The sequence below is a fragment of the Aythya marila genome, assembly GCF_965140915.1.
Source record: "Aythya marila genome assembly, chromosome: 2".
NCBI classification, from domain to species: domain Eukaryota; kingdom Metazoa; phylum Chordata; class Aves; order Anseriformes; family Anatidae; genus Aythya; species Aythya marila.
In genome coordinates, this window is record NC_139043.1 from 143537852 (window position 1) to 143556649 (window position 18798).

An 18798-nucleotide genomic window follows, 5' to 3' on the forward strand; every position below is an offset into this window, starting at 1 on the left:
TTGACAAAGGAAAGATATTTTTTACAGTGAGAATAATCAATCACCAGAACAACCCCAGAGGCAGAACCCCCATCAGTGGAGGTTTTGAGGATGCAGCTGGACAGGGTGCAAAGGGTGAAGGCTCTCTTTTCCTTTGAAGGTTGGACCTGATGATCTTTTGAAGTCCCTTCCAACCTGAGCTGTGCTGTGATTCTGTCCTCAGCCACGAAGGGAAAACCAACAAAAATGCTGGTCAATGCTACATCCTTCATCTAGGAAAGACCTTGTAAAGGTATTCATACTAAGAAGGATGAGAAAATACATTATATGTGGTTTGACGACTATGTGGTTTGACGACCATGTCCCTTTCTAGACCTGTATCTACCCCAAACTTTTACAGCAGAAAAACACTTTATAATAGTATTGGATTTTAGTAATTGTGCATGATTGAATGAAAAGCAGATGCACGTGATTGTGTTCAGTATTTGAACAGGTAAACCAAATAGACTCCTTAGGGAAAAAAAAAAAAAAAAAAAAAAAATGCATCCTCCTAATTTCAAAGCCTCAAATATCTAAACCAGAATGTAAATAACCACCTTCTGCAGATCGGCATGAGGAAACAACCACGTAAACGTGGCTGGAACTGACTCAGGGCTCCTGAACGGGCGGTTTTGCAATCCGGAGCAAACACCCAGCAAGCAGGAGGCCCCCAGCCCGGCCGGAGAGGCTCCTGAGGAACCTGCTCCTGCTTTTCACGGCTGCTGGTGCGGGGTTTTGGCCGGGAGAAGAGTCCCGGGTGGTGACACCGGGGCAGCTCCTCCGGCCCCGGGGCGGGGTGGGGAAGGAGGGAGGCGGCCGGGGCGGTGCGTACGGGCTCGCCCGCACCTGCTCCCTCCTCCTCTTCCTCCTCCTCTCCTTCCTCCTCCTCCTCCTCCTCGCCCACCTGGCCGCGGTTCAGCCGTCCCCGCTCGGCGGCACTGGCACCATGCTGCCCAGGGGAGCCTCGTCCATGCCGCCTCCTCCCAACCCCGCCGCCTACTTCCCGCCCCCCCGGGTCACTCTGCCCTCGGGGCTGGAGATCCTGCGCACCTACTCGGGAGCCTTCATCTTCCTGGAGATCGTGAGTTGTGGTTTTTTTTTTGGAGGGGGGAACACCGTACTCTTCTTCCCTCCCCACCCCGTCGCTCCTCACCTGCCATTTTGTGAGCGGGCTGTGGCAGCCGCCGGGAAGGAGGGAGGGAAGGAGGGAAGGGGAGGCACCGTCGCTCCTATCCCAGCCCAAAAAGGGGAGAAAACGGCTCTGTGCCCCGGGGAAGGGCAGCAGGAGCCGGGATCTCCCTCCCCGGTCATCCCCGCCTCCCCTTGGCACCCCTGGCCCGGCCCTGTGTGGGGAGCTGCCCCCCCAGCCCCGTCCTGATGGGTGGCAGGGGGAGCTCAAGCTGCTGAGAACCCAAAAATCTCTCTGAAAAGTTACAGTGGTTGTGCTACAGGTCCTGTGAAAACTCCTGCAAGTGAGCTTAATCTGCGTGTGCGGAAGGCCATGCTGATTTATGTGGGACTGGGGTCCTTTGAGCTCAGTCTCTGTGGCACTAATTAGTGTGTGTGGTGGAGAGAAATCTGGCAGAAGCGATTTTATTAATTTATTAAGATTTTTTTTTCTTGGCGTCCCGCCCCGTGTGTCTGTGAGCTAGGTGCCACCCTGCAAGCTGTACAACGGCACCTGAGGAAGGAGCTGAGCACCAAGTCCTGGCGCTGAATCAGGGCCTGAGTCAGTTGGCACAAAAGGTTAATTAGGTTGGCTAACCTGGCAGGCATTTGCCCTGCGAGCCGAAGGGGACAGCTGTAGTATTGGGGAAATTGCACAGCCCTGCGTGCTGAGATTAGCAATCTCTGCAGTAGTTTTCTATTTTTCTTTCTCTCTTTTCTCGGTTTTTGTTTCCTTTTTTAAAAGAATCCTGCAAGGTTCCATATTCAAAATACTGAAAACATTTCGTGTGTATCCACTTCTTGTTTCGCAAATGCTTTCTGCTATCCCTTCTGCTTCCCCACTGCCCATCGCTGTCTGGTCAATAAGTAACAGACTTGCACCTGCAGCCTTGTGAAACTAGAGAAAGCGGTTTGTCACACAGCAAAAAAAAAAAAAAAAAAAAAAAAAGGAACCCTAAAGAACAACTTGAAGGCTAATACCAAAACCCTTGGGAGTTTTGAACTGAGACTACCAGTGTGTCTTTACGTGCATGCTGCTGCAACATAACACTAGAGAGGACCCGACTAATTTTCTAACCAATTATAGCTAATTTTATAGCAGGCAGCTTTTGAAAGGTATCGCTCTTTCAACCTTGATTCTCAAGGAAGTTATCTGAATCTGAAAATGTAGCCTCTGACTTTGTAGTTTTAAATCTGTAGGATTTAAATAAGGAAGTAGTAGCTTGCTTTGAAGTTAACTGTAGCTATCCAACAGGGGAAGTAAATGCTCCACAGTACCCCCACTACTCATTCACTCAGATCTGTATACTGAAAAAGATTGGTAATGCTGTGTTCTTTCTCTGGTTACAATAACTTCTGGAAAATGTACATTTCTCTAGCCATTGCAACATAGTTTATAACTCACCTTATTCTATAACCTAGTTTTATCTTTCACTTTATTACTTATTGTGTACTTTATCAGCATTTCATTACAAATACGTAAAAAAAAGATGTAGTTTTATCTTCTTTATGTATCTCATCTGATTAGGACTACCAAACTAAACAGTATGAGATTGAATCCAAATTTGATGTGCATCATCATCAAGCTAACTTTAGTGTATGAGTGTTTGTATATATACGTATATATATATACATAGTTGTATATTTATGTGTGTGAGTAATATTTTCATGCTTCTTTTATTTCCCTTTAAATGACAGTAAGAGCAACATTTTCAGCAGCAGCACACAAGTCACCTAAGTATGTAAATCCCATTGTCGAGACTGTTTTAAGAGGGGCTTTGTTTAACCTCCACTTAGTGCCTATCATTTCTCAGAACAACACTTATACTCTTAGAGAACTTTTGAAGTGTTTCCTCTGTTTTCCTGAAAGTAGTCAGAGGGCTTGTTGATGTGTGATATGAAGTGCTAATTCTGAGTTAGAAGGGACTGAATGAAAATTCTCTGTCAGTTCATCGTCTGCATTCCTTTCCTTGCAGCTGTTTGGAACAATAGTCTGGATTTTAGTAGCATCTACAAAAGTTCCACTGCCACTGCTGCAGGGATGGGTAATGTTCGTAGCAGTGACTGCGTGGTTCCTCTCCATCGTGTTCCTGTGCGTGTTCCTCTTCGGTTATGCAAATAGAATTGCCGTCAACTGGAACCAGACAGTAAGATATTTTTTTATTTACGTATACATGTATTTTTTAAAGGATTATGTTTATTTTATAAATTGAAAATGATTTTATAAGAAGTAGTTATCCTAAGTCTTAATGCCTAGGCTTACATTTAACAGGAAGTTTCTCAGAAAAGGAACTCAGAACTGGAAGAGGACAGAGTAGGGCCACAAGGATGACATATGAGGGGAAATACGAGACCTCGTTTATGATGAAAGCTGAAAGAACCTACCTTTTGAAACAGACTGAAGCAGTGTACTTGTCCTCTATAAGCACATAAAAGGCATGAGCAGCAGGAAAAGAGCTAGTTTAATAAATCACGACAACCAATTGGTTTAAATGGTCAGAAATAATTATAGACTAGAAAATAGAAAATATTTTTGGACTACTAGAGAAGTGAGTAACTGGAGGTATAAAGATGTATGTAATGTTGTAAAGGAAACAATACATATTTTGAACACATTGTGTGATGTGGTTGTCTGAAATAGCACCAGACTAAAGCACCCAAGAAGTCTCCTTCGCTTCCTAAGAAAGTCTTCAGCTGACTTGGGGTCAGTTCCAGAACAGCATTGACAACTGGCTGTTAGATCTTAGGTAGTCAAAGTCGGAATAAGCCTTAGTAGCTTACCTTTTTTTTTAATTTATCTTTATAAATTTATCTTCCTTATGGGAAATCTGGGGAAACTACAGATCTCATTATGTTCTCTTCAGCTTTTGTCCAGTGTGAAGAAAAGACTTGATTCATGCTGTAATGGAGCATTATGGCTTGTGCCAATAGTTCTCACAGGCTGTACCTTCCTATTAAAAAAGGGAAGCTGTTGGTTCTGGTTTTTACCAGCAACATGGATATATGAGGTTATTGACTGTTAATTTATGTACTCCTTTGTTGTCATAAACTGGTTTTTACTTTGAGGTTTTTAGTGCTCAAGTAGTTGAGCACAAGGTGGTATTACTCTCTCTAATAATTCTGGGAGTGAATAATAACAGGTGGCAAAACTGTCATCAGAGTGGGAATTATCAAAAAAAAAAAAAAACTTCTGAAAGCATCAAAACTCCTGAAATATAAAAACAGACATGTTTTAAAGGTGAAGGTGATCAGCAGATTCTCTCACATGCCTTAGTTTTCTTACTGACACTTTTTTGATGATAACTGGATTTGTTTTTTTCAGTATCAATATATTTATGTATCTGTTCAGGTTATTGACAGTCCTTTGAAAAAAAATGCTCTTTAAAGCAAGATCATAGAGCTTTATAAGTTTGAGGCTCTAACAGCATCAAAGTCCATCAATGGTAACAAACTGGATTCTACTAAAACAAACACTTCTATTAAAACAGACTGGATTCTATAAAAGCAAATACACATACGTACGGTCTTAGCTTTCCAGCACAATACAGGCAGTAATTAAGCTCATAATGAGTTACAATTAGAGAGTGTTACAGGAATTTACGCTGTGACATCCTCACAAGTTATGACGCAACGAAGCCCTTGAGCATGTACATAACTTAAGTAAATTAATAGTGTCCTGGGTTTCATTGAAACTATTTGCCAATTTATAATCATTAATCTATTTCAGGGTTGCTGGGTAAGGGCAGAGTCTTTTATAAATTGAAAAAGATTGTTTTAAGATGAGCATTTATCTTGCACGTTGGCTGCCTGGTGTTGGTAGTGCTTGGTTGTGCTATTAATTTTCTCCCCTTGTATTTGATAAATCAGTGAGAAACTTTCCGTGTCAGGAAACTGCTAGATGAGCTGTATAAAAGCCATGCCTGTGGGACTCTAACTTACTCCAAAAAGGTATCGTAACTAAGGCAGTTTCTTAAATAAATGCAGTGTGGATCCTTTTATCTCTAGCATGGTGGCTGAAATCCAGCCTCTTCCAGTCTTCAACAGAAATAACAGTAGATGTATCATTTGACCACTATTGTTAGGTACACAAAAGTTCTGTAACTTGTTGGCACTAAACTCTTTAGTAGCACTTCACAAGGATTTTTACCTGCTGTTTCAAATAAATAATTACTAGAAATACTAAAAACTTTTTATTGTTACACAATACAGAGGTGTACGTGTTCGTTTTAGGTTGCCACATATTTATATAAATACATGTTTTTGGTACTTCAGAAATTAAATTTATAATAAACTCAGATATTACAGGTTATAAAATTAGGAAAAATAGGAAGAGTCGTAGATTGTTTATGGGAGAGTACAAATGCATTCTTTATAGATTTATGAGCAAAGGTGGTTTCAGGCTCTGGAAGGCTAAGTGTAAATTTGAAAAATAGCTTGGGATTCTGACAGACCTGCGTTTGTTAATACCGTATGACATAAGTAGCTCCACTGAGCTCATACAGATATTTAAAAAATAAGATGCTACACAGTGAAAAGTTGGGGGAAAATATGGACCTTAATACATCACTGTATTAAACCAGATGGTATGACAAATATATTTCTTTATGGCCTGACTCACAACACACTTGTTTACAAAATTAGATGTGAAGTAGCATATCACGCAGATCTGGTGCTGTTTTACATATCCCTTGTGTGAGGCTTCCATGATTATACAAGGGTTAAGACAATGGAAAGTTAGGCACTGTGCTAACAATTATTAAAAACAAAACTGACCACCTTCCCTAACAACATCTCGGCTTTTTCGGTCATAGAAACCCTAACCATATGAATGTGAAACCTTTCTGCTGCTACATGGCTTCACTGTAATTGCTGCCAGGAGAAGGAAATTAGAGGCTTCAGCAGGAGGATGGAGGAAATGAAAGAGTTTGTCTTCTGAAAACACCTGTCCTGCATGCATTCAGCACCATCTTCCTCATGGAGCTATTTGTGTTCCCTCCAGTATTTAGTAGCCCCAAAAAACTGGATGTCCTTGATTATCTATGGATTTATGCACACCAATTGAGTTGCTGAACTTCAGCGCTATGAAATTTGTATGTCAGGTCATGTTGGGGTTTGGGGTTTGTCACGGAGGGAGCACACAGCTGCATGCAGTCTGTCACGGTGCACACAGCTGGTCATGTAGAAGATGCAGGTCTGTCTGCCAGCTCAGTTGAGCAGGGGAAACCAAACCAGTAAGCTTCTGGTGGAGAGAAGTGCCTCCCCAATTGCAGCACAGCACCATAGGTTCTCCAGTGCTCCATTGCTCTCATGTACAAGCGGTTGCTGGTCTCTACAATTTTTTGTATGAGGTACGGATGTTACAGGAGAGCAGCAGACTGAGGGAATGAGTCTTGTGTCCAAAGCTTGAGTTCTGGCAAGCCTAGGACATGACAGCCATCCATCTAGGTTGTAAAGCCAATCTCAGCACTCTTTTCTTCTCTTAGTTCCGTGGATGTCAGTGGCATTTCCTGGTGATGCTCCTAAAGAAGTAAAAGCTTAGGGGAGGGGGAAAAAAAAAAAGTAAAGCAGACAGGATAGAAGACCAGAAGTTGGGAATTACTGCAGCTGTTTTTGCCAAAACTTATATTCTTAGAAATAAGCAGTCATTAAGAAAGTAGTATTGTCTATGACCTAGCCTCAAATGATTGTTAATTAAGAGAAAATTATTTCCTGGTCAAAGTGGAATTGGAAACTGTAAGTGGCATCTTAGATCATAACTTGCCGAAACTAACTGGAGTGTGAGTACTAGAGTAGCTCTATCTGCTATCAAATATGAAACAACCGATGAATTTGGAAAGGAATTCTTTTAATGATAACAATAAAATAAAATCTAACACCTTTGAAGAAACATTTCTCTAATCAGGGAAACTCAGCGCATTCCTGCCTTGCTATCAGATAGCCACGAGGTAAGGGTAATGCACAGTAAGTTCTGGTGTGTATGAATACTCTCTGCTGTTGTGATGAGATCAGGATGCTTCTTCCTGGGTGCTCGCTCTTGGCATACTGGTAGTCCGTTGCACTCACACCAATGACAGGTCCACAATGAATTTGTGCTCGAGATAGACCATGTATCATGGTTTTCATCAAAAAGCATACCCATGCTTGTGTATAATATACAAAATGGTGCAGGCCTGCATGTGTACTCACACGCTGCACGTGGTGTATGGACTCAGGAACTGAGTGTGGTGCACATGTATGCTTTGCAGACTGAACACCAGAGGGAGGTGCTGGAAAAATGCGTTAGATGTCTTCAAACTGTACTGGAACATGTCTTGCGTCTTGCCGCATGGAACACTCTGAGGCACAAGCCACAGAAAGATTTAGGCACCAAAGCTGCTTTTTTGTGTACACCAGTAATAGAATCCAGAAATGTTAGATGTCTGAACCTTGTGCTTAGCTAGCATTCACTACAGAGCAGCGAATTGCCTAGAGAAGAGCATGAGAGACACATATATAAAGCAAATCCTAGCTCTTGTTAAGTGCCAGGCATTTTATTCAGCAGGATCACAAAGTACCTCCACATTACTTTATTCTGTGTAGAGCCAAAACAGAGAGAGTTGAGGAGGTGCCTCAGTACTTGGACTTTGTACCATGAAGTAAACTTCAGCTGTGTCAAGGTTGGCATGTTTCTGGACACGTACAGAAGCAACATTTAAATGTAAAAGGAGCTTTTGGAGTTGAGGTTGTGGCTGAGAAGGGATTCAGGGGACTGCAAGTTTGTATTGTACTGCTTCAGTTGTGATAGTCAGCCTGAACGTCCCTTCTTTTTGATCTGAGCTTTATAAATAGAAAGTTCTGTAAGCTCTACTTGCTTTAAAGTGATCTAAAAGGTCAGCACATGTACATAAGCTGAGCACATGTGCCTCTTCATTTGAAAGAATATGGAGGCTGGGGAGAGGGAGGGCTGTCTTAGTACTAATTATGTTAGTGAGTTGTTTGTAATTGCAAGCAGTTGTGAAAACACGTACTGTTTAAGCTCTCAGATGGATTTAGCATTGCTCAAGTACAGTTATTGTTATCAGTGCTTGTTTCAGGTTTCAGTGTTGGCTTTCACTTACACTGAGACTACAAGAACTAGGTGCATGTTGTAGCACAGACTCAATCTGTTCTTTGCTTTTCAGGACTTTCTTTTCCACGGGGCTACTTTTGTCTTTTATTTTGGAGCTTTTCTACTGCAAGCAGCAACTACGTCTCTGCATTACTTCCCCCGCAAATTCAACTCCACCACACACGAGAAGATTCTAGCTGATCATGAATATAACATAAGCATAGCAGCCTCGGTATGTACTTCATTAATTTGTATCTAGGGACAGAAGTCTGTTGTAAGTCCTTGTAGCCAACTACTCAAAATGGAAGAAGTGATCGTCTTTGAAAGCAGCAAATATTTTCACAGTGGCATGCAAAAAATATCACAGTAAGCTGTTGCTCAGAGGGTACTTTTCACAATAGTATTTGAAGTCTATTATCACTCCAGCTTATAATTTTAGATGAGATATTATAAAAGCAATGCTGTTTTTTGGAATAGGAGAAATAGATAAAAACTGAGCCTTCATCAAAGCATCAGGTGTGAATTTCAAGCCTGTGCTCAGACTTCACAGAATCACAGAATTTCTAGGTTGGAAGAGACCTCAAGATCATCGAGTCCAACCTCTGACCTAACGCTAACAGTCCCCACTAAACCATTTCCCTAAGCTCTACATCTAAACGTCTTTTGAAGACTTCCAGGGATGGTGACTGCACCACTTCCCTGGGCAGCCTGTTAATTTGTGAATGCTTGGGATTTTTGGTACTGTTCAGGTAGTCCTGAACATGCCATGGGGAAAAATCTTGGGCTAGCTCCTTGTGCAGCTCCAGATATGCCTGACATCAAAAAAGTGTATAAAAGTTAGCTGCAAAGGCCATGCTGTTACCTATGACAAGGATTAGTGTGTTTTTATTGATAGCCTAAGCTCAGACTTCCTTTTTATCACTGCAATTGCATCATCACCGAATCCCTATATCTGGTGATGTGGGCGTGTGGAGCTGAGTCAGGAAATACACCGGGCGTTAGCTTTCTCCCTGACTGGACTCTTGAATGGCAAGGAGGCGTGTGGAACTGAACTAAAACTACTGAGCCTTTTTTTTTTTTTTTTTTTTAACCTCCAAGAGCATCTCACATACCTCAGGGAACTGTATGGGTTTGTTAAGCTTCTAAAATGCTCTGTGGGTATCTGTTGTCTTCAGAACTAGATAACCACAAATCTTATGCTGTAAACACCTTCAGCTTATCTTAGGATAAAAACAGATGAGCCTAAGGTGTGAAGTTTACATTCTCTCTGAAAGAAAATAAAGGAAAAACCTTTTGCTTTGGCAAGCCAAGCTCTGAAGGGGTGAGGTGAGGCACTCAGGACTTGGAGACTGACATGCCCACCATTACCCTCTTGCTATTAGCACACTCCAACACATTTAATGGTACACAGATAGAGGTGGTGTCTCATGGCTGTGTCCAAACTGAGAGAGGACTTTCTATTAAATATCTCAAATTCTACACTTCAGTGTAGTTCTTCAGTCCTTGTTTGAGTGTGTTCAGATCCTACTTAATATTTGGTAAAATATTTTTCTTCAGTCACCTTCATTATCTTTTCTGACAGTAGAATACTCCAAGAAACCCTTTACCCCTTCCATACTATTTTTAAGGAGAATTCAGTTCTTCGTGACCCTCAAATGCCTCTCAAGATAGGGAGGAGGAGATTTGCATCTCAGTAATTTTTAATTAAGAGATGCTGGGAACTGCTGAATCAGATACTGTAGTCTTTAGCATCTTCATGTTTGTTTGTTTGTTTGTTTGTTTGTTTTTCCCAAAATTATCTAATTAGAAAGTCAGGACATACAGAGAAAAAAATTATGACCCTTTTCAAACACTTCATTAAAACAATCCTATGATCTAAATGGGGGAAAAAAAAAAGATAAAGCCTTGTGGACATTTGTCTTTTAAAATTACTTCTTAGATATGTATACTGTGATTAAAAATGTATCTTTTCCTTTTATGAGTGATAGTTTTAGGATGTAGCATCTATTCAAAACTTGATGTGTCGGATTAACACTTGTATGGAAAGCAAGGTTGTGATCGTGATTGAACCTGTATGTTCTAGGAGAGTGACCATCATTAGCACTGGACAATACAAGAAACTATGTTTCAAAAATTCAGTGTCTAATTTTTTTCTTCTGGTTTATATTATATAACTGAGTTTGCCATGGCATGACCTTCAGTTTCTATCTCTTCAATTTAGTTCTTGAGCAGCAGCAGATTCCTGGCATTTCTTAGGAATCTCTTCTAGTGTCTGGTTATCTGGTTAAGGAGGCCAGATTTGAATCAATCTCTGTATTTCTGCAAGTAAAGAACTCTGCTTTTTAGAGGTTTGTCTCCTTAATTGTTTGCTGGTAAAGCATGCACTTGTAGGTCTTCTAATCAAACACTAAAAACTGAAGTTTTCAAACTTCCAAAACTGAAACGCAAGGTGTAAGTATGCACAATTGTTCTGTACCATAACTTCTGAACGTGTTCTGTTTAGATCCTATTTCAAAAGATCTTCTGCAGCTAGCAAGTTAAAAACAGTAACATGGGTTTAAAACAGAGAAGTTTGTGAGAAAACTTCAGAGGATCCCAGGCCTGTCTTTACGATAAGAATTTTGGGTAGGGAGCTACCTTTTGAATCATTTGTGTTGGTGTATTCTTTTGGAATAGAAAAAAAGTAGATCAATATAATGTGTGATTCACTTTTTTTTTCTTTTCTTTTTCCCCCCTACTCCTCTAGATTTTTGCCTTTGCAACAGCTGTTTGTTATGGTTGCAGCACAGCCATGGCGTTGAGGAGATGGAAGCTATAGCGGTTGAAGAGACTTTAATGCCTGAGTGCTCCACTTCAGATCAAATTAACTACTACTTGTCTGTTTTACTGTAATGTAATTCCAAAAAAGACTTTTTTTTTTTTTTTTTTGCTTAAAATCTGTTTTCAACTGCTGAAATGCAAATAACCCCTAATCAGGATTTCCTTAACAGAAGACATGTTTCTGTCTCTTCCTTTTTTAGTTTTTACTTTTATTGGGTCCTCATTAGAAACATTATTCACTGAATAATATTAGAGTTCAGGGATAAACAGATATCATGAGCAGACAGCAGAATTTTAGTGCTAAACCAGAAGAGCAGGAAGAAAGCTGAAACTAAACAGACATGTTACCTGCACAGGCAGCTAAAAAGCTCCCCCCTCGTTAAGTCCTGGGACTGGGCTTTCAGTGCTTTGCAGCATTGCAGTGCGCTCCACACAGGTGGGCATTGAGGCTCCTGGTGGAGTCACTGGTCTTGTGTGTGCTGCTCGGTGCATAATCAGAGCCCAAGCTGACTTTGCAGTATCAGCTTAGTATAAATTATTAACTTTGTACAGAGGAAATATTTTAAATATCCACGCAGTGCAATCTTTTGGTGTTATTTTACAACCATATTCAGCTATGGTGATCTGATCCTCTAAAGCTTCTTGTGTTCTTTTGTAGATGGAAAGTGTCTGGGAGTGCCAGACAGTAGTTCATTAGTTTTAGGCATTTAGCTCAATCAGATCTATTTATACTGCAAAACAAACAGTGCATTTGTGTTGTGTGTATATAGGTGATATAATTTTGTTTAACAGGAATATTTGCACTGTTTTACTTTGTTGAAGTACGGCTGTGGTTTTGTTACTTCAAGTGCTGCATTTGTTACTTAATTATGTGAGTCAACTTCATCGGAATGGAATGTTACCAAATGGTGAATATTGTCTGACCTCAATTCATGCAGTGCGCTGTTTGTTACATCTTAAACCTGCGGTGTTGTAAAGGTGTTTTTATTTGGAGAGATGCCTATGCAGCATCTTGCTGAAAGCAGTGGAATGCAAAGCAGTCTGCCCATGAGGGAGTTTGCTTTTGGCAGGAATGAAGTTTAATTGAGCCTCCTTTGAATATCCCAGTTGTATAATGACATGCAATGTTATAAATACAAAGTTAACGAAACGATAGTGTTGCACTCTGTTCCTTAACACTCATCCTTTTTGGCAGATGGCAAAACTTCTTTTTTTTTATAATGCTAGTAAATATTTTTTATTTTTTTTTTGCTCTTGTGAATAGTGCCAAATTGATAATGTGGGAACGTAAAGGTTCTCTGTCATTCAAGAACAACTCGCTCACTGCATCTTGCCAGTGCACCTTACAATTCTACAAAGACCAGCGGCGGTTGGGTAAGGGAAGACAGGACTTCCCTCATTCCTGGGCCTACTCATTCTTCTTGAGCCAACAAAAGTATCTGCTCTGAAGGTCACTTTGCCAAATTTGCCAGGAACAAGGATCTATGAGAGCCAGCCACCATCAGTGGAGCCCTTCAGTCCCTGCTGACCCAGGACAGAGATTTTTATCGGTGACACGAAAGTGAGCAGCCACCCTTCTGACTACTGGGACCACCTCCTGAATTATTGCAATGGGATGGTTTTGTGTATCTTTTCTGAAAATTTTATCTTCCAGAGATTTTATACTCTGCCTGATTATTTTTTTCTAATCCTCTACTTGCGTTAAAACTTGTTTTGTGAATGTTTTACCTAGAGCCATATACTTTTAAAACACTTCATATTGTATAAAATACATTTACACTGGAGTATATGGATGAAAATGTTTAATGGACTTATGCTAAGCAGCATTAAAGTTACTAAATATGTTTATGGCAGCAGTCTGGTTATTAATCTTGTTTGTAAAGTCTTGTCATTAGTTCTCTTTTTGGAAAGTATCAAAAAACTACTTTGCAGCTCAGTGTGATTCTAGACATACAAAATAAAGGCTAAGATTTCTCAAGAAGACACAACTACATTAGTTTTGTATAGTGGTTTGCTATGTGATACAGCATGAACATCAGTGAGAAGAAGAGCCAGATCAGCTACAACAACACTGTGAATGGGTGCTGCATTTTGGTGTGGTTACTCCCTCACCCTGGAACCTAGAAGTGCACGGCACACTGCAGACTGTGCACAGCTACAGCACCTGCAGCCAGCTGGGACGATGAGGGAAAGATCTTAACTTTTTGCCTGTTTAAACGTACAGAGGATGAATCCCACACGTGGTGTCAATTAAAAAGCTGTCCAAGGTTAGTTGGACTTTGTACCTAACCTGGGAGTTCAAACCTGAGGTGTAAAGATGATGACTAGTGGGTGCTGTTTAAATGTCTTATACCACTTGTAGAAGAAGCCCAGGTAACAGAGTGCAGTTAGCATAGCATGGGAACTTTATTTGCATAGTGAGGAAAGGTGAAACTTTCCCTCTTAACTATCAAAGACAAACAAAGGGCAGTGAAGAGATAAAGGTAAAAACTCCAGTAATGAAAAGGTGGCTTTCGTATGAAAAGGTGGCTAAAAAGCACTGAAAGGACATAAATGTTCTGTTAGCATCTAAGGAGTTTTACTGGTCTTTGAGGAATATCTAAGGAAGGACACAGCATAAAAAGGAACAAGGAAGCCATCACATTCCTTTTTTTTTTTTTTTTTTTTAAAAAAAAAAAAAGGCCAGTAATTAATTTTGTATTACTTTGTAAAAAGACGGGTGTGACTCACAAATGGTGTGTGCATGCTGGGATGTCTGTATGCAAATACTGATAGGGAATTAGCACGAACCTTGTGATGGTTATTACAGGTGATATATGCAAGCTGGTTCTAATACGTCTCACTCTTTTCTCCTAAATTAAATGTATAAAAATGTCCCCAAGCCTCTGAGTGATGACCTTGAAGAGCACAATATTAGACTTCTTCAAAGAACAAAGGCAGCCCAGGAGGAGATAGGAATATAAACTGTCACAATGAATTTAAGGTGGATGGAATTAGACCACAGATGCCAAAAAGTGTTTTCATCAAATGTCTCTATGAAGTGAAGCTACAGTGCAGGGATATCCAAGATACCATGCAGGTACCTACTCTTATTGAAACAAAAAAACATTTCATAGTATTTTGGATACTGCTGTTCCACAGCTGCTGCTAAATAAGTTCTCTATAAGGAGATTTCAGAAGGTGCAGGGAGAAGCACTAGTTTGCTATTGCTTAAGAGAAAGGAAAGGATACATTTTAGAAAGCTAAGCTTCTGTTAGAACATACTCAGAAAATGATGCACAGAAAGTGCTTCACCGAAGTCCTGACTTTATTTCTGTCTTCTTGAATACCTGGAAATGACCCAAGGTGACACAGCACCTGCAGTGACTATTGATATGTACAGGATCAGGCTGTTAATGATTTCTGAGGCCTTTGTATATTGGTTATAAATCATAAAGCGAGTAAAGTTATGTTGATGTAAAACACATCTGTAGAAAGAGAGAGGCAGAACCGGACAGAGATCATGCAAATCTGTTCACTTCATAAAAAGTTAAAGAAAAAGCACTGAAAAATCAATAGGCCAGTGTCTTTTCCTCTTTAGCTTCCAAACCCATCTCACAGCACTGACTCCCATTGCACTTCCTCTAATCCTTGTATTTTTGCAATTGCTTTATAAGTGTAAAAAATGTTGATGTTCCGGTCTGAATTTGAAAAAAAAACAACATGTTAAGAGAGCATAAAACTCTTGGAGAACTAGTTTGCTCCATTTTTATCTATACAGAGGGAAACTGGTCTCTGAATGCTGGTATCCTGATGCATTTCACAGTCCACTGCCGGGCTTGTACAGAAAGGCTTCCTGGTTGTGTCTGAATATAATGGGGAACCACAAATCCTAAAACTGAAATGCAAACCTAACAATGGACTTTTCAGTCTTATAAAGTCTTATAAAATGGAAAATTGGAAAGTGAGATCATGCTGTATGTTTTTCTGATCTGCATTTTGGACAATTGGTTGTGATACCTTGGCCTTTGTGGAGACATTGGAGACACAAGGAACACCATCAGAAGAAGAAAAAACAAAAAACAAAACAACAACAAAAAAAAAAAAAACAAAAACAAACAAACAAACAAACAAACAAACAAACAAAATCAGCAATGGAAGTATTATATATATGTGTATTTATTTATTTATTATTATTATTTTAAGTGGAGTCCAGCATGACTCTTCACCTTTCCCCTGGTGGGTTAAGCTGCTGTTGGTCCTTTATGGTGCTCCTGTAAACCTCCTTCCAACCTGGGCAGCCCAGAATTTACTGCAGCTGTACCTGAGGAGTTCCTGGGAAGATAAGTGCTGTTCTCCTGTCACAGATGGGAAGCTCAGAGAGGCTCATGTGCTGAAGGAGACCTGTGGTGGAGAAGAACCCAGTTGCTCAAGGCAAAAGTGGATTTAAATGTGGGCAGGAAGACAGCGGTGTCGTGCGGCCTGTACGTGATCGACAGGGACCATTTCTGTCTCTGTCACGGTTGTATTAAGTCAGGCAACTAGTTACATGGGCTTAAAAGATAGGACTGTTTGTGAAGGTTTATGAGTTAAAGGGAAGATTTATGTGCCAAATTGGCCATTCCTATATCCAACGCTAGTTTCTGGGTATTCTGACCTTCAGTTTGATTATCCAGCTGTAAATACACAGAGTTCCTGCTTGAGGTGTTGGTCTGCCTCCTGCATCTTAGAAGAGGAAACAGATCCTCAGGAATCTGCAGGTTTCAGCTGCTTCCTGCTACACGAAATGTTTGAGCCTTACAAACTTGGCGTTAGGAAAACTACCTGCATCCAGCCCGCCAAGGCACAGCTTGCAGGTCAGAAACCTGAGCTAAGTTTTGGCAACTAATTTGTTCAAGCTGCCTTCCAAGGAAGCACAATGATCAAGTCATCAGGCTTGGATAGGTGTTTGAACACCTTCCTTGCTGTGGGATTAGTACAAATATCTGTAAGGATTCTGGAGACTGTGGGCAATATATTCACACATGCCCAGCAAACCCAGTGTCAGACCTGGCTCCAGAGAGGCTCTTGTGCAAGGACTGGGCCCCAGGGACCTACACTTGATTACAGCATTACTAGTAATCTTTAAGGAATTACTGGAGCTTTTAATCTCATCCATACTTATTTTCTAGTCTTCTCAGCGAAGTGTGGCCCATATCACCAGGCCAGTGCTGTGGAACAGCAAACAGCAGATGAGAACAAGCCCAGAGGGGTTTCCTGCAGAGCAAAGGATCCTCCGCACTCCTCTGGCTGCACAGCCAGGACCTCACACTGCCCCATTTCCCTGTACAAAGGCACTGGAGCTTCAGGGTGATCTGATTACCTTGCTGCAGGTATTGTTTTAGGTTCAATAAACTTTATGACACTAACCATTGAGGCAAAAATTTTTCTTTTAACAAACACTTTTCAACCCCCTTTTTTTTTTTTTTTTGTCCTTAAAAGGACTATAACCATCTTTCTTTGCAATTAATTTTCAAGTGGAAAGAATATTGTAGCATAAATTAATAATGTAATTACTGATACCATAGGTCTTACTGTTTCCAAATTGAAGGATCTGGAGTTATTTCCAGTTGCCTGGGTCCAGGTGAACACCCTAGCTACATCACAGCTCTATGTGATAGTGTGACCTGAAGAGGCATCCCCTCTTCTCCCTGTTTCTTGCCTGGTTTTGGAAAGGAAGCCAGGCATGCAGACAAGCAGGGAGCTGCACCGTGATCTGGACAAGCTGGACAACCCAGAAAGCAATGTGGTGTATTTGGATGTGATTCACTCTTAGGTAGGCAACACATGCACAGATGAACTTTGATGGTTCCACCAAGACAACATAGAAGTTAGGGCAAATGGAGGAATTGTGTGGGAGGCCCACTGATTATAAAAGGAGGTTTAAGACTTTAGCAATTCTTTGCATTTGTCCCATGCAATAAGTCGAGGTCTTGAAACTTGAATATGCCTGTTTTTCAAGCTGTAAATACCTTGTGCTGGGATGTGACGTCCTGGGAAACCTGTAGGGCCAGCTTAGAGCCTTGGGCTGTTCAAATAAGAGGCAAGGTGAATCATCACCGGATGCTTTAACCCCAAATTCAGGACCAGAGGGGAAGGGGAAGTGTTCCCCACCTCCCAGGTCGACTTCCCAACATGGTATCAGCTCTAAAGGTTGGAAGAAGGACAGGAATTCTTCCTCTCTGTTCCCTGGCTACAATCAGCATGGACCCTGCATGAGCTGGAGAGCAGAAAGGAGGAGGAGCTGGACAGAGGTGTCATCTGAGTGCTAAGACATGGCTGACCTGACCCGTAGCAGTGACAGCTGTTCCTGGGCTAAAACCCAAGGTTCAGTCCCTGACCTAAAATAAAAAGTAAATATACCCGATAATGAATTTGTCAAACAACATGTCTGGGTCTTAGCTGGAGCAAATGTTCCTAAAAAAGACAGAATACGTCAGAGAGAAATTTCTTGATGAACAAGAGGCCAGATTTTGCTTTTAGTTATATAAATGCAACTTCTTTTGAGGTCGCCAGCAAGGAATCTCACTAATGGAAGTAAGAACAGAATTTTCCCTCAGCACTAAATAGAGCTGACCTTTGAAATAAATGGTATTACAAATTCTTTGGCCTTGTGTCATTTGCTTTTTCTTCTTAGGATCCTGCTGCTGGGATAAGTTATTGCTGGAATAGCTGCTGCCACAAAAGGAAAAAGAGCCTTTGTGTCCATGGCAGACTTAGGAGACATGAAGGCTCCAAGATAAAAACCCAGCACTTGTGGGGTCTCGTTGTTTTAGAGGATCTGACTCATGGGTTGTGATTGGTTTAGGGTTGGCAATGCTGAAACAAGCTAGGTGAGGCACAATGTCACATGGGACTTCTGAGATGAAGAGATGAAGAACTACTGCAGTGTCACCACTTAATTGATACCACCAAATTGTGCGTCTCTGCTGGCTGAAAGGATATTAGGAGAAGAAGTTAATGGTGAATTTAACTCATTCATTAATCCCTTATTTTTCTTTAATAAAAAATAAATAAACAACAAGACCTCCAAGGAGAACATTACTTGGTGTAGCTCATGACTTAAACGTGGAGATCAGGCCAGTTAGTGCCGGTAGATGGAGCTACAACCACAGAAAGCCCTTCACTGGCTGCACTGACTTTAGGGACGTCCTTGGCCACTCCGTCTTCAGGGTTTCTCCATACCCTAATTTCCAAATAAGCAAAGCTGCTAGCAGTGCAATTTGGAAGACTCCTTATAAGTTAACTAATTTGTCTGAATGGATGGGGGTCACACTTTCATCTTTTTTGTTATACACGTACACAGCATCATCTTAGTGCCGTACACTACTTCATACTTCTGTCGGTACATTCATATTCCACATTTCATATTTATTGGGAACAATCCCAGTACAGTAACGCAAAGAAAAGCCCCTTTTCTAAGGAGGTAAGAGGCAGCTGGAGATAGCATCCTTCCCTCTTCTCCCTGCAGGACTCAGTTGGCTTTGTTGACCTCTATAAATCACATGTGACTGAAACCCCTGGAGCTCCACTAGGTCAGACAAGTGGAAACTAGCTTTCAGACCTTAAGGGGATTTTGGAGAGATTTCTTTTTCCTAGGGAGTTATGGATGTTAACCAAGTCAGCTCATTTAAAATGGCAGCTGAAGAAATGGAGCCACAGACTTTGCAGAGTTTGCAGATACTAAA

The 18798-nt window shown here is 41.0% G+C and overlaps 1 protein-coding gene across 4 annotated transcripts; it reads left to right on the forward strand.

The window, feature by feature from the left end:
- The first annotated feature begins 720 nt into the window (after positions 1-720).
- On the forward strand, positions 721-12946 carry MAL2 (mal, T cell differentiation protein 2). 4 transcript variants are annotated; one of them, XR_014316860.1, is made up of 5 exons: positions 722-1099; positions 3162-3332; positions 8346-8504; positions 11019-11148; positions 12357-12945. XR_014316860.1 is itself a non-coding variant. In XM_082752819.1 (4 exons), the coding sequence occupies exons 1-4, from the start codon at positions 965-967 to the stop codon at positions 12381-12383; spliced, it is 492 nt and encodes a 163-aa protein (XP_082608945.1). In that variant the 5' UTR covers positions 721-964; the 3' UTR covers positions 12384-12945. The 4 variants fall into 4 exon arrangements, 2 of the variants coding, with proteins under 2 accessions (XP_082608945.1, XP_082608946.1); XR_014316861.1 differs by having other exon boundaries at positions 723-1099; positions 11019-11160; XM_082752819.1 differs by lacking the exon at positions 11019-11148 and having other exon boundaries at positions 721-1099.
- Positions 12947-18798: the final 5852 nt, after the last annotated feature.

Bases quoted from the DNA above. Each gene is read 5' to 3' on its own strand.
- MAL2 (XM_082752820.1), top strand. From the start codon at position 965: ATGCTGCCCAGGGGAGCCTCGTCCATGCCGCCTCCTCCCAACCCCGCC. The intron at 1,100-3,161 runs GTGAGTTGTGGT...CTTTCCTTGCAG, and splicing joins CCTTCATCTTCCTGGAGATC to CTGTTTGGAACAATAGTCTG. The intron at 3,333-8,345 runs GTAAGATATTTT...TTTGCTTTTCAG, and splicing joins CCGTCAACTGGAACCAGACA to GACTTTCTTTTCCACGGGGC.